This window comes from Carassius auratus, chromosome 17 (assembly GCF_003368295.1).
Source record: "Carassius auratus strain Wakin chromosome 17, ASM336829v1, whole genome shotgun sequence".
Taxonomy (NCBI): Eukaryota; Metazoa; Chordata; class Actinopteri; order Cypriniformes; family Cyprinidae; genus Carassius; species Carassius auratus.
Window position 1 is genome coordinate 9163174 of NC_039259.1, and position 15603 is coordinate 9178776.

General features: G+C 39.4%; 2 protein-coding genes across 4 annotated transcripts in view; both read right to left on the reverse strand.

Annotated features, from left to right (window-relative positions):
• The window catches only part of fmn2a (formin 2a), a 39426-nt gene extending 29445 nt beyond the window's left edge, over positions 1-9981 (reverse strand). The window contains exons 1-3 of the mRNA XM_026285633.1: positions 9813-9981; positions 6219-8346; positions 4434-4612 (exon numbers count right to left, since the gene is read on the reverse strand). Coding sequence (XP_026141418.1) covers positions 4434-4612; positions 6219-8325 — 2286 coding nt within the window. The 5' untranslated portion in view covers positions 8326-8346; positions 9813-9981. The remainder of the gene's footprint in view (positions 1-4433; positions 4613-6218; positions 8347-9812) is intronic.
• An 81-nt stretch (positions 9982-10062) lies between these two features.
• The window catches only part of chrm3a (cholinergic receptor, muscarinic 3a), an 80137-nt gene continuing 74596 nt past the window's right edge, over positions 10063-15603 (reverse strand). For all 3 annotated transcript variants that reach the window (XM_026285637.1, XM_026285634.1, XM_026285635.1), the window contains one exon: positions 10063-13838. In XM_026285637.1, the coding sequence (XP_026141422.1) occupies positions 12032-13819 (1788 nt within the window). In that variant the 5' untranslated portion in view covers positions 13820-13838 and the 3' untranslated portion in view covers positions 10063-12031. The remainder of the gene's footprint in view (positions 13839-15603) is intronic.

Here is a 15603-nt window from a genome sequence, read left to right on the forward strand (position 1 = left end):
AAACCATATTGGATGCCCGTGATCTTAGGGCCCTTAGACAGCACTGCATAACATACAGGAACGCTACTGTAATGGAAATCACAACATGGCCTCAGGAATACTTCCAGAAAACATTGTCGGTGAACACAATGCACTGTGCCATTCCCCGTTGCCAGCTATAACTCTATCAAAAAAGAGTTTTAGCTGGCAAAAAAGAAGCATGATCCATATCTAAACATGATCCAGAAGCGCAGGTGTTTTCTGTGGGCCAAGGCTCGTTTAAAATGGGCTGTGGCAATGTGGAAAACTGTTCTGTGGTCATACGGACTAAAGAGGAAAAGGACAACCCAAGCTGTTATCAGCGCTCCGTTCAGAAGCTAGCATATCTGATGGTATGGGGTTGCATGAGTATGTGTGGCATGGGCAGCTTACACATCTGGAAAGGCACCATCAGTGCTGAAAGGTATATCCAAGTTCTAGAACAACATATGCTCCCATCCAGACGTTGTCATGGAAAGACCTTGCATTTTCCAACATGACAATGCCAGACCGCATACTGCATCAATTACAACATCATGGCTGCGTAGAAGAAGGATCCGGGTACTGTAATGGCCAGCCTGCAGTACAGATCTTTCACCCATAGAAAACATCTGACACATCATAAAAGGAAGATGTGACAAAGAAGACCTAAAGTGATGGGACATTTAGCCAAGTATGGTGACCCATACTCAGCATTTAACCCATCCAAAGTGCACACACACAAAGCATGAACACACACCCAGAGCAGTGGGAAGCCATTTATGCTGCGGAGCCCGGGGAGTAGTTGGGGGTTCAGTGCCTTGCTCAATGGCACCTAAGTCATGGTATAGCCAGCCTGAGACTCGAACCCACAACCCTATAGTTAGGAGTCAAACTCTAGACCACTAGACCACAACTTCCCCTTATGACGGTTGAGCAACTAGATGCCTGTATTAGACAAGAAAGAGACAACATTCCTATTCCTAAACTTGAGCAACTTGTCTCCTCAGTCCCCAGACGTTTGCAGACTGTTATAAAAAGAAGAGGGGATGCCACACAGTGGTAAACATGGCCTTGTCCCAACTTTTTAGAGATGTGTTGAAATTATACATTTTCTCAGTTTAAACATTTTATATGTTATCTATGTTGTATTTTCTGAATAAAATATTGAAATTTGAAACTTCCACATCATTGCATTATGTTTTTTTTTTTTTTTTTTTTTTTTTTTTTTTCAATTTGTACAGTGTCCAAACTTTTTTGGAATCAGGTTTGTGTGTGTACATTTTTTTACATGCAAAATGTGTATATCTGAGTGCATCTGTATGTGTTCATACAGTGTGTTATATAGTACAGTATACTCTGATAATGGCTCTACCTGTCAATCATCAGTCTGCCCTATTCAAAACACCATTGTGCATTTTTGCTCTGACACACAAAGATTCTTACTGGCTAGAGACCTACATTTATTACATCATACCTGTGTGTTTCTGACAAATATTTGAACAAAATTATGAAATCTGACTCTAGACAACAGTCAGATATTTGGCAAAGTGAATAGTGGCAATAATGCTGCTATTATACTGTCCTCGTGAAATCACAGTGTTAAGTCATGTTCTGCCATCTACCAGCACAACAGGGTTTTTGTGAAGTTATTTCAGTCACTTAGCAGCAGTGCTTGTTAAAGGGATAGTTCACCCAGACATGAAGATTCTGTCATCATTCTTTCTTTAGAAACCTGTTCAAATGTCTGAGCTGCTCTTTGCCAAACAATGAAACGGAATGGTAATAGCAATATTTAAATTAAACTTAAATTGTAGTCTGTTCCTCACATAAAGCTATCATATGACTTCAGAAGTCTTGGAATAAAGTGCACAAGTAATATAGAATACTTTAAAGTTGCCTTTAATGTGTTGTTTTGTCCTTTTTTAAACATTATGACTGCTGATTGGACAAGGTCAAGAGAAACACTTAATAAATAAAACTTATTAAGAGAAATAAAACTGCTCAAGGTTTAGAATAATAATAAAGAGTGGTAATTAAACTAATTAACAGAATAGTGTTTTTGTGAATTTAAGTATCTTTGGAATAATGCTTTGGGACAGAATTATATTTTTATTCAAATCTTCATTGTGAACGATGCTTAAAGGGATAGTTCACATAAAAATGACAATTCAGTCATTAATTACTTACCTTCATGTCGTTCCAAACCCATAAGACCTTTTTACATCTTCAGAACACATATTAAAATATTTTCTGATGAAATGAGAGCTTTCTGACCCTGCATAGACAGCAATGCAACTGACACGATTGACTCATGGACTATTTAGGGAAGTCGTGGCCTAATGGTTAGAGGGTTGGACTCCCAATTGAAGGGTTGTGGGTTCTAGTCTCGGGCTGGACGGAATTGTGGGTGGGGGGAGTGCATGTACAGTTCTCTCTTCACCTTCAATACCATGACTTAGGCACGTCCTGATTTTGCCAAGTTCGATGTGTTCCTAGGTCAACATATTTTGTTGACCCTGGAACAACATTTTACTCCAAAAATATATTCTTAACCATATCCCTACACCTAAACCTAACCTTAACCATGAGTAATCCCTAAAATCAGAGGAAATGATAGATGAATGACACTGATGTACAAGCACCAAACACTGATTTTAAGCGTAAACTTCACAAAATCTAAAAACTGGTTCTTCAAATCTGATTGGTTAATCACAATGTTGTTCCAGGGTCAACAACGATGTTGTCCCAGGAACATGTCTCACTTGGTAAAATCAGGTTCTGCATGACTTAGGTGTCCTTGAGCAAGGCATCGAACCCCCAACTGCTCCCCGGGCGCTGCAGCATAAATGGCTGCCCACTGCTCCGGGTGTGTGCTCACAGTGTGTGTGTGTGTGTGTGTGTTCACTGCTCTGTGTGTGTGCATTTCGGATGGGTTAAATGCAGAGCACAAATTCTGAGTATGGGTCACCATAATTGGCTGAATGTCACTTCACTTTCACTTTATTTTAATGATGTCCTTACTATCTTTCTGGGTCTTGAACATGTCAGTTGCATTGCTGTCTCGAAGGGTCAGAAATCTCACAACAAAAATACAAAAAGTACATCCACAATAGCTTAATTTGTGTTCAGAAGATGAACGTAAGTGGTGCAAGTTTGGAATGACATTTCCATTTTGGATAAACTGTCCCTTGAGAATTATATAATGAGAATTATATGATTCCTGTGTCATATACCATATACAGTAGACAGGTGATAGCAAAATATAGAAAACATGTAGGAATAAAATACACAGCTATCTGGATAGAAACGAATAATGAATCTGATCTTTGCTACATTCAGAGATGAATACAAAGATGGAGCAGCACCAGAGGGCATGTGACCCATCTTACATAACTTGGTCAGATGGCTTATGCATGCAGATGTGTCCATTTAAGCATGCCTAAGCACCGGATACACATATTTACACATGTTTGTGAATGTGCGCTGTACTTGGTCTAAAAATATGCTGCATACTCACACAACATAAATATGTTTGTTCACACTGTTAAAGCAGGTTAAGTGTGTATGTGTGTGATGACGTAGAAAGGGGGAAGGGAAAGTCGCAGAAGCAGTGTTAAATGTGTATCTGTGCAGACACAAATCTGCTTTGGCTGGTGAAGCGAAAGAGAAAAAGAGAAAGAGTCCTTCTATTCAGGTCACATCGGGCTGAGCACAAAAGCATGAAAACATTGTTGCATGTTTTAGCATATCAATCTAACATAACTGCATTACAACATGCCTTGTGTGCTGAAACAGAATAATCTCACAATTTTATCATGCGTGAGATAATAAATACATAATGTGCATCTCTTTCTCTGTCTCAAACAACAGCCTAAAGTTGCCCTGCTGCTGAGCTCATCTCACATCTGCTCAGGCAGAGTCAACTCTGTGGGTTGTTCAACAAAGTGATATAAAATGTGTGAAATCTGGCACATTTTTAGTAACACTCATCAACAGCTTTTCTGTTTCTTCCTCATGCAATCTAGTGCTGAGCTTGAAGACTTAAAATCTGTGCTCATTATGTATGGGTTCAAATTTTATTTCAACATTATAATTATAGTGTGTATATGTCTGATAGAGAATTATATTCATTGAAATAATGTATGAACATTAATTGAAATGTTCAGTCGTACAGACTAATTTATTTTAAAACCTAAACATAAACATTTCGGTGGCTACCAGCAACAGTTTTGTTACCGGCATTCTTCAAAATATTTTCTTTTGTGTTCAACAGAAGAGTTAATGATGACAGAATGATCATTTGGGGTTTCCCTATATACTGTAAGATAAAAAATAAGCTCCTCAGATGCTTTCATTTTAAAAAATTATGCTTTATGAAGTTGTGCATGATAAAATATTAAAGAGACAATTATTACATACTGAGATGGTCATACATTGAAAATGGGCTTATCTGTAACATCACTTCCTGTGGGTGGTTCCTTGATGCAGTCACTGAAAGGCTGTAGAATCCCCAAAGCCAGAATATGGGAACAGAATCTTTCAACATCCTCTGCAGCAGTGCCATGTTCAGAATAACCCCACTGTACAAGACACCTCTCGAACAGAGAGCGACCTGTTAGAGAGTGAAATTGAAAAGATTATAATTAAATATTCTATTTCTAATTCTATATGACTGCTGAGGTCTACTTATCAGTAAATATATATATATATATATATATATATATATATATATATTTTTTTTTTTTTTTTTTTTTTTCTGACCCTGACTTGAGTGTCTGGATGCAGTGATGCTTCGAATCAGCAAAACAAATAAAGTGGAAATTGTGGAGCTTTTGTCTTCATTATTCATTTCACATCAGAATCAAGTAGAGCCTTTCATTTGGTCAATTGATGTGTATGTGTGTGCTCGTTTCTGAATTAATTATTTCTCCATCCCAAACATGCATACTTTTGAACTTCCTCTCTCTCATTTATCAGATGGACATAAACTTGATAGCTGATCCTGAGTCTTCCATCATGGCCTGGTAAATTGGCCGATTTACATCGAGTAACATCGATAAGAAAAAAAAAACTCTTCCTACAAAACATGACTCTAATTTTCTTATTAACTTCTCTGTCATGTGCTGTCTGAATTTGGATGTAAAATTACTAATAAATAACTTTATGCTTTCTCAGCTCACAACTGCCTCAGATTAATTTGACCTAGAAATAAAGTTAGCATCCTGCTAAGGCTTGCAGGAATAACTAATTGTTGAATTTGATCAATTTTTTACTTTCAACCCTTCAATAATTTTGTTTGAAGCATCAAATAAATGCATGCATATTTGAAACTTGATGCAAATGAATGTGTCTAAGAGTAAAGTAGAAATTCCTAATTCTACCTACCTCCTCTACATGGCCATTACCCTCTACGTTACCCCACCTAAAGTTGTTTGTAATATACAACAGCTTTAGTGTTAATCAGAAAGCATTAAAACAACTATATAACTACATGTACTTTTATTTTAGCTAGATATTCAGAGCACAAATGTGCCTTTGAGTTTCCAAGACATAAACCTTTGGCTGAATAAGCACTTGATGCTTCAGTGTCTTCAAGGCTTAGTAAAAACATTTAGATATGGATGATAGCTTATGAAATCAAGACAGGATCCCAATAGCCCCTAATTGTCTCCATATCTCCCTTTTTTTATCTTTTTCTATTCCTTCGTATCTGATTTGTCCTGCTGTAACCTTCATTGGCAGGAGCAGTCACTATGCATCACCACTTGAAAGTCAGTGTGTCCTTTTGTATGAGTGTGTATTTGAGTGACTTTCTGTGGCACTCTGATTCAGTGAGGCAGAAGCCCTAGCTTTCTTAGCCAGTAGCTAATGTGTGTTTCTGTGGGATTGTGGCTATGTGTGTAGTGTGCATTTTTCAGAGCCAGATTTTATGTTTTTTGACTGCTCACTAAACCTTGAGGGTAGTGAACCAGATTAAAGAATGGAAAAATAATACAAGGGATTTATACCATGTCTTGGCAACCATCTCTTAAGACATGGAATTACACATCTTAAAAGTTCATGGAATCAGTCATTTAAAAACATGAACTTCTGTAACAGTGATTATGTGTCTCTAAGATAAGTTCCAGTGTTTTTTTTTTATTGTTCTAGACATCAGTTCTCTTTGATTATAAGTGTGAACATTGATATTTAATCAGTCAAAATGCACAATGGCTTACCTGAAAACACATCTGGAAAGGCAGATGGTGTTTGCCTGGATCTGAGGGTTTGGAAGCCATGATTAACAAGCTCTGACTGATCATGTATGGCTTCACACCATTCTTCATGACAACCCACCGGACCTGCAATGCTACAGGACCGTTGTCTCTGTGTTCTCCAGCTTCCTGCTCTGTATGACCCCTGAACTGAGCCCAGCTCTAAGCCGACCCTGCGAGGACACATTGGGCTAAGGGACGGAGTGGTCAATGGAGATATTATAGGTGATGTGAGCTGTCTGGTGGTTGTTTTAACATAAGAAGTGTGTACTGTAGGATAAGGTTTAACCCCGAGGTTAGCGCTGGAAGTTCTACGTGGTCTTGACCCTAAGCCTAAAAAGTTCTCAGATGACCACTGTGTGATGGACGCGCCACTGCTTTTCCTTCTCTGTTGGTGGGAATACTCACAATCTACCTCCTCTACATGACCATCACCCTCTACGTTCAGCTCTACACTACTAATGCTCTTCTGTGGGACGAAAATTACCCGGCTGATTTTGGACATTGAGCTGGTCTGATTTCTTGAATTGAGGCCGACTTCTAGGCTTTGAGTCAGGCTATTGCTATCGTAATGACACTCTTCAAGAGGAGATGATAGAGATGAACTCTCCAGGATCTCCTCGGCACTCTCATAGGAGGTGGATGTTGCTGTAGTATCTTGAAAACTGTAGTTACTGGTAGATGTGGTAACAGCTGTGGTATCCCGGGCACTACTTGTGTCAGTGGTACTATCCTGAATGCAATAGTCAATGGCAAAACTGCTCAAACGTTCAGCTTTATTTGCAACATCAGTCACTTCACCACCTGCTTCTGCCTTTAGTGTGGTTATAATCACCCCTTCTACTGTGTCCCCACTATATTTAAGATCTTGTTCTGTGCTGATAGATGCAGATACACCTTCTACCTTCTCTGGTTCACCCATACAAGCAAGACTACTACAAGTAAGACCCTGAGTGACCTCAGTCTGGCCATCAGACCCTACTTGTCCACTACAGTTTTGCCCCTCAGAAACTCCCTCCATCTGCTGCTGTTGTCCGATAATCCTCTGGATATCCGACAGCAGATCTTGAGCCTCAGCGGCTGAGTGGTAGCTGTAGAGGTCTGTATCTGACCCTGATCCCTCAGTCTCTCTCTCAGCATCATCTTCTGTCGTGTCCAGAGTTGACTGCCTGCTTTCAGCCGTGAGTTGCTTACTATCAGGCGTGAGACCCTCCAGCTCATCACCCGATATTCCACCATTGCTGCTGCCGTTAGCATCCATGCTGTTAATCCTAATCCCATTGTCCAGTACATCCTCTTTGGACAACCCTTTCCGGGAGAGGCCCTTTCTGATACGGATGTTGGAAAATACAGAACCTCTGGAGCCTTCCGATTTGGATTTCTTCTTGCCCGAGTCGTCTGACAATTTACTTTTCTTAATCTTCTTGAGATGTTCATGGTCTCGGTCCTCAGTGCTTGCCCCATTCCCAGCACCTTCCACTCCTGTTGTGACAGTGGTCTTCTTCTGCTTGGCCTCCTGGTTTCCCATGCTCCTCAGAAGGCGAACACCTTTAGCGATCAGGCCATGCTGGGAACGTGTGTGATAGGACTGACTTTCTCGTTCTCTTGTCTGCTCTCTCTTCTCTCCTCTCTCCCTCTCCGTGCTCCCTTGCACTTTCTCCCTCTCCCTCTCTAATCCCTCTCTCTCTCTCTTCACCATCGGCAGCAGCTGCTTTGATGATGCAGGCTGTGACGCAATAGCCGAGGACTGCCTGAGAGACAGCTCCCCCTGCCTCCCGGTCTCTTTCATTTTCTCTTGCTCATCTATTTGCTCTACTAAGTCACATAACGGGCTGCTGGAAGAGCGGACCAACTGAGCATGTGCAGTGTGGCCCTGTGAGGGTGACAACAGCTGTTGCTTCTGATGTAATTCTGATTGTTGTTGCTGGAGTAATAACTGCTGCTGTTGTCTTCTGATGAGATTTGTCAGGCTGCTCTTCCTCCGTTCTTTCACTCTCTCTCTGAAGGGAGAGGAGTGGAAACTCTCTCGCAGGACAGGTAACTGCATCTCTATGGTCTGAATGGTTTGCATATTGATTCTTGCTGTACTGACCTGAGAGGAGGATACAAATTGATTAAAACTGAGCTGAATAAACAACAGCATAAGAAGTGGAATTATTTTTAAATTACATATTCTATTTTTGTATTATGCCCCAAAAAAGATTTTCCACTTTCTATGGAAAACAAGAAGTTGGTTAACTTTTCTGTTTCTTTTGCAATAGGAAAGTAAATTAGATGTTACTTCCAAAAATAATCACTTTAATCAACAATTTCTTCTCTTCCTTGTCAGTCTTCAGTGCACATTCACGAGAGACACAACAACCCACATGTGTTAATTTCTCTGCTTTTATACAAGGCACAGAGGATTTGACAATGTCCTTACTAACTTTCTGGGTCTTGAACATGTCAGAAGTGATGCTGTATATGCAGTGCCAGAAAGCTCTCAAATTTCATAAAAAATATCTTAATTTGTGACCCTAGACTACAAAATCATGGGGTAATTTTTATTTTTAGATTTTATGAGACTTTTTAAATCAGTTTGTTAGTATAGTTTATAGTACAATTAGGATATGACTATTTGAAAATCTGGAATCTTGAGCAAAAATAAAAAAATAAATAAAAATTCAAAATATTAAAAAAAAAAATCACTTTTAAAGTTGTCCAAATGCAGTTCTTAGCAATGCATATTACTCATTAAAAATTAAGTTTTGATATATTAACAGTAGGAAATGTACACAATATCCTCATGCAGCATGATCTTTACTTGAAATCCTAATGATTTTTGGCATAGAAAAATCTATAATTTTGACCCATACAGTGTATTTTTGGCAACTGCTACAAAAATACCCATGCTACTTACGAGGTAAGAAGGTAACAAAATTAAGTTGTTGTTTTTTACCCCTTTTTTGGTGTGTGTGTGTGTGTGTGTGTGTGTGTGTGAGAGAGAGAGACACAGTATGCCAGCAGCATCATGTGAGCTTATGGACTGATCTCATAAACTGATGTACGACTGTGGCCAGCAGGCCTGAAATCAGAGTTATCCTCCAGATTTTGGCATCAGAAACATACCCAGTGAGCTTTCAACCGATTTATACAATATTCATTTTAATCCAGTACACAGATATCGATGCCTACAGAAATTATTTTTTATATCAATAAAAGATTAAGACTAAACTAAATTTCAGAACCATATAGTTAAGTCTATGGAAGAGAAAGAAAATTTCAAAATATCTAGAAAATATTCCTGCATTTATTTAAAGCAAGTTCAACATGACCTTCATTACAAATGAAATGTTTTCCTCAAGGCATGAAACTACTGATGTCTTGTCACATACAGATACATCTCTCTATTCCTCACAACTCTCAGTGGTGTAAGAGGTCTGATTTACCGCTGTATGATTAGTCTCTAGAAGGTCACTGCTAATCCAAATTGATCTGAACAGGACCAAGAATGAACAGGAGACCTGTCAAACTATACAGAAAAGCATAAAGAGAGAAGTTCAGAAATAAAGTACATACTTGCCGGGATGGAGTCTCTAGTAAACTGAGGGAACAAGTAAGTGTTTGTGATATTCGCTGGGCTGCTCCTCTTCCTCGATCACATGAATGCTGTCATCACATGGTTTCTCTTCCTATTACATGCCACCAGTAGCAATTTATGCATCTTCTTTCATACACACACACAGTGTTAGGGCTTTATGACTTAACAATACAAACCGACATGCAAGTTTCCACAAACATATTTTTTGTTATTTAAAAAGAGCACCGGTTCATTTTAAGATGTTACATTTATTTTGAGAAACAATCGGAGGATAAAAATGCATTTTGCACTGGGCTGTATTTTTGTAACATCCAACAGTTATCACAAATCTGACAGTAACTCTATAATTCAATTCTAACTTCTACACAGCCAATTTGGAACAAAACGACAGCACAGCCACAAACAACATACCGCACAGAAGCTCAATTTTAACTTTGATCTTACAAGGCCTTACAAAACATACAGCCATCGTTTGCAATGTAAAACATAAAAACATATCAAAAGGTTTGTGTTTATTTAATACAAATGGTGGGTAAGTTACAAATCAGGCAATTATTCATAATATTTCTTCAAAACACTAGTGTTGGAACAGAATGGCAAGTTTAAAATTTTTGTTATTTCGAATAAAGCTTTAATTTTTGTGAAGAATGTTATTTAATTGCGTGTTTCAAAAGGGACATTCCATAAATTTTTTAAATGCAATTTCCAGCAAAGAATGATAATAAACTTTATTACTGTTATTAAATACATTATTTGAGATATGATGGAAATCCACATATACATGATGTGTTGGATATTGACCACTGATTGATGACCCCTGTTGGATATTTCCTGTTGAAAAAAAAAGGCATATGCTGTTTACGTTTTGACGCTGGGATGTTGGTTTATGCTGGTCCTATCGCTGGTTTATGCTGGTCCTTTGCTGGTTTGTGCTGGTCCTTTCGCTGGTTTATGCTGATCTTTTGCCAGCACATGACCAGCTTAAACCAGCAAAGGATCAGCATTAACCAGCGAAAGGACCAGCACAAACCAGCAAAGGACCAGCATAAACCAGCAAAGGACCAGCATAAACAAGCATCCCAGCGTCAAAACAAACCTAACCAGCATACCCACTTTTTTTTCAGCAGGGTTGTTTGTAGGCAAATTAAATTAACTGTTTTAAGTTATTTTTATTTCTCTACAGTGCCAAAGGAGCCCATAGTTGAAAAAAGACACAATAATTCTGTATTTTGTGTGCTTTTTATAAAGCAAATCTGCAGCTGCTTTGGGAAACTAAATTGGCCTGTTATGTTAAAGCCTGGCATTCCCAAACATGGTGGTGACAGCAGACAGTTTGGCTGTAAATGGAATTATGTTCCAATGCACTAATATAAAAATCTAAATGTCCATTAAACAGTTAAAAACATTCTTTAGGTTCCATAAATGATTTCACAGCTAGCCCAGTATATTCAGTGCACAATCTTAAAGTCCAAACATAAGGCATTCCAAAATATACAAACATAATGTGCACTGAAAACCTACATAATAGCTATTAAAATACTTGTAGCAAAACAAATGTAAACAACCACGCTTTATACAAGAGCAGCTTACGGAAGTGCTGTTTATGAATAGAACACTTACACTTACCGAGACAGCAAAGACACTGAAACTCTGTGTGGCACATTTTCACAGAAATCAGCACAGTTCACTTAGAAAAAGAAATATCTTCACTGTAAATACTTTGATATACATCACCTTATTTAAAAATCACATTTTAGTTTCTGTTTTACTGACAAAAACGAGATATTTAATATTCAACCCCAAAATAGTCAAACAAGTAATTGAGAGCATCACATCCAATCAGCTCTTTGAGCTTCAAAATACAGTCTCCTTTCAAATGTCCTTTTTATATGTCGCTGCTGAACTCCTGAAAGTTGGCACTGCTGATTTAGTAAAAGGCATATAAAAGTCCACAGAAAGTTCTGATGGCCACTGCACTTGCTTTGTTGTGCTTCAGTATCACTGAAACTCTTTGTACACTAAACCACAGTGTCTTAAAATTTTACAATCTAGTGACCCGAAATCCTAAGTGACTGACGTCTACACTTCTACGTTGAGATTCACACATTAAAGCTTCATTATATAGTACAGATACTTGAGGAATCACCCTTTGAAACTTACATTTTAGCATTAGCAAGTTAGCTTTGCCACCAGGTTGCTATGTGGAGTCTGTAGGTATGCTCCTGTGAAATCTCACAGCCTGTCTTTGTGGAAAGCTTGGCTTGCTTTTTTTCTGATCCCAGCGACAAAGCAGGATCATCTTGAAAGTGGTACGAAAAGTCTTGTTGCAAAGGGCATAACACATAGGATTTACTGTACTGTTAACGTAGCATAGCCAATAGCCTAGAGCCCAGAGGTTCTCAGGTATGCAGCCATTACAGAAGGTGTTTACTAGCACCATAATGTTATAAGGTGTCCACGTAATAATGAAAGCGAAAAGGATGGCGCTTAGAGTTTGCGCCGCTTTCTTTTCTTTTATTAGCGACATACGCTTCCGCTTGGTGATTTGCGTCCTTGCGCGAGCTGCGAAACGCTTTGCTAGGACTGCCTCTTTGAAAGTTATAGGCGCTGAGGGGGATTTAACAGTGGTGTTGGTTCCATCAATGTTTGGATCCATTGACGGTTGTATGGCAGACACTGAGTGAACTTTACTCATGCTTCCAACAAACCTCTTGTTCCCGTTGGTGATGGAGCGGGTGATGCTGCCATCCCTGCCGTCGTTCTCCACAGGGGACCGTAATGGATCTTCCTCAGTGTCCAAATCCTCACAAGAAGTGACCTGGGAGTTTACAGCTGCCTTCATGCCAGGCAGACTGAGAACAATGGAGAATATCGCCCGCGTGGTGGATGGCGCGCTCTCGTCGTCGTCAGATGAGCCCGAGTGGTCGGCTGACAGTCCAGCGTCGTTGTTATTCCAGCTGTCGCTGCTGCTCTGATCTGCCTCCCGGTGCGGCCCACCTTTATCCCTGCCACCCGCCTTCCACCCCCAGCAGTGGAATCGGCCACTCAGGCCATGAAGGGAGCTTTGTTTGTGGCCAGGTTGGCCCAGTTCGAAGCTGCTGCAGCTTCTAGAGCTCCCCCCAGTGGCACGGAGATGGAAGCGCGGTCGCTCGATGCCTCCGAACCTTCCAACCGAGCCTTGTAATCCTGCAAGTTCCCGAGAACGGTTCTCTGTCTCTTTGTATATTCGCCAGTACAGAACACTCATTATCGTCACCGGCAGGTAGAAAGCTGCCATTGCAGTGCAAAATGTAATAATAGGCTCTGAGAGAAATTGAATGTAGCATTTATCCATTGGAACGGTTCTTTCTCCTACAAAATACTGCCAGAACAAAATGGCAGGAGCCCAAAGTATGAGCGACACAAACCACGCCAGGCCAATCATCACTCCTGCCCGCCTGGTGGTGCGTTTGGCACGGTACGTCAGAGGCCTTGTGATGGAGAAATACCGGTCAAAGCTAATGACCAGCAGATTCATGACAGATGCATTGCTGGCTACGTAGTCTATTGCTAGCCAGAGGTCACATGCCCAGTTTCCCATTGCCCAGTGGCCCATGACAATGTAGGTAGTGTACAGGTTCATAGAGATGACCCCAATGATGAGATCTGCCACGGCTAAACTTAGTAGGAAGTAATTGTTAACTGTTTTGAGCTGGCGGTTGACCTTAAACGACACCATGACCAAGATGTTGCCTATAATAGTAATAAGGGAAAGCAGTCCTGTAAACACAACGATGAGAATGACCTGCCAGAGTGAATGGCCGCCCAGAGGATCATAGGATTGACCATCAACCTCGACATTACTCCCATTGAGCTTGAAAACATCACTGAGGTTGATGAGGCTTGTGTTCTGGAGCAATGGCCATGGAGTGGATGCCGGGTAGATTCCCACTTCCAGGGCGTCGGATGGTGAGTACAGGCCCAACTCTGTGCTGTTGGAGTCCATCGTGCAGGCCGGGCATATTCTGAGGAAAGAGAGCAAAATAATCAATTTATGTTTATTCGTTTCACATTTATGTCAAATGTTTGCAGTGAAACTTTAAAGTAACTACTAACTCTATGTATAATGTAGGAGTGTTTTCTAAGTGAAGATCTCTGTTTCTTTATATCTACACTAGAGGGCGATGTTGATCTATTAAATGAGACAAGTATTAAATCTTAGTTTGGAAGGATGTTTTCAAATATTGCATAACAAATATAATGTGAATCATGCTGCATCCAAATATGTGGATGTTGAAGCACCAGATCGTTTCCTATGAATAAATAAACAAATAAACATTCATTAATTTGTTCTAAGCCTTTAAAAACCGCTCTATTCTTTAATATTGAAGTAAAATATTAATATAAAAACAAATCTGAAAATTACTGAATAGGTTGCATATAAAAATAACAAATTCACTCTTTTATTAATACATAGAGTTCTCAAATTCCTAGCCATTGTTGTTGTTGTGTTCCTCATGTATAATGTTATAAGGAACTCGTGGTAATGCTCCTTATTGTTACACTGCATTATTGCTAAAATGCTTGCAAGTGTACATTTTATATTAGTAAAATTGGGGGGAAATTCGGGCAAGATTTTGAGTTTGCATTCTTGAAAATGTTTAGTCTTGGTTGCCTATTGCAATTTGAAAATTCTCATTAAATCTGTATAAAAGACTCATAGGCGGTATTTCATAATCTGTATTATTCAGTCATTATTGATATTTCATAATTGTTCTATGGAGCATTACTGAAATTACTTTTGTCCCACATGGTTTGACTCATAAATCAATACAGCCTTTCTCATAGAAAGTTTCCCAAGAGCCATCAAAACTTCAAACAAGTTCATCAAAAAGCTACTTGGTGAATTATTAGTTCAAATATGAATAATTGTTATAAGAACAATTTTAATAATATTAATGATGCAAAGAAAATTCTTTATAAGAAATAAAATAATACATCTCAAATGTTTTCATATGTGACCCTGGACCACAAAACCAGTCTTAAGTGTCCAAAATTTTCAAAATTGAATAAATAAGCTTTCCATTGATGTATGGTTTGTTAGGATATGACAACTATTTGAATATCTGGAATCTGAGGGTGCAAAAAAAAAAAAAAAATCGCCTTTAAAGTTCTTGGCAATGCATATTACTAATCAGAAATGAAGTTTTTATATATTTACGGTAGGAAATCTACAAAATATCTTCATGGAACATTACTTAATATCCTAATGATTTTGGCATAAAATAAATATCGATTATTTTGACAAATAATTTTTTTTATACTATTGCTACAAATATACCCATGCTACTTATGATTGGTTCCCCTTCAGGAACTCGAGCTGCGTGGAACGCCCCCAGCAAGACCCTGTACTGAAGCATGTGTAAAATCAGTCAAACAGAAAAGTGAGACGTCACGAGTGGGGTGATGTAAGCAACCAGGATGCATAAGGGCACATCGGCCGTTCCATGACAGCTCTTGTGATTACGGAGCAACCCCTGTGGTTGAATCTGTCCGAATTACGAGACAAGGACAGAATCTTCCTGCTGGATGCGCCGCTATCACCTTCTGTCCTCTTCAGCGGCACAGTCAATACTGTCGGCGAGAGGTTTCAGGAGGCAAAGAAGCAAGAGGCTTCATTACAGCACTTCCTCCCTCATCGTTCCCAGGTCTTTGGGACTGCTGAGCGGGAGACTGAGGCCAGTACAGCGCACCAAGGTGCCCTTGTGGGACCTGGCGGTGGTTCTTGGA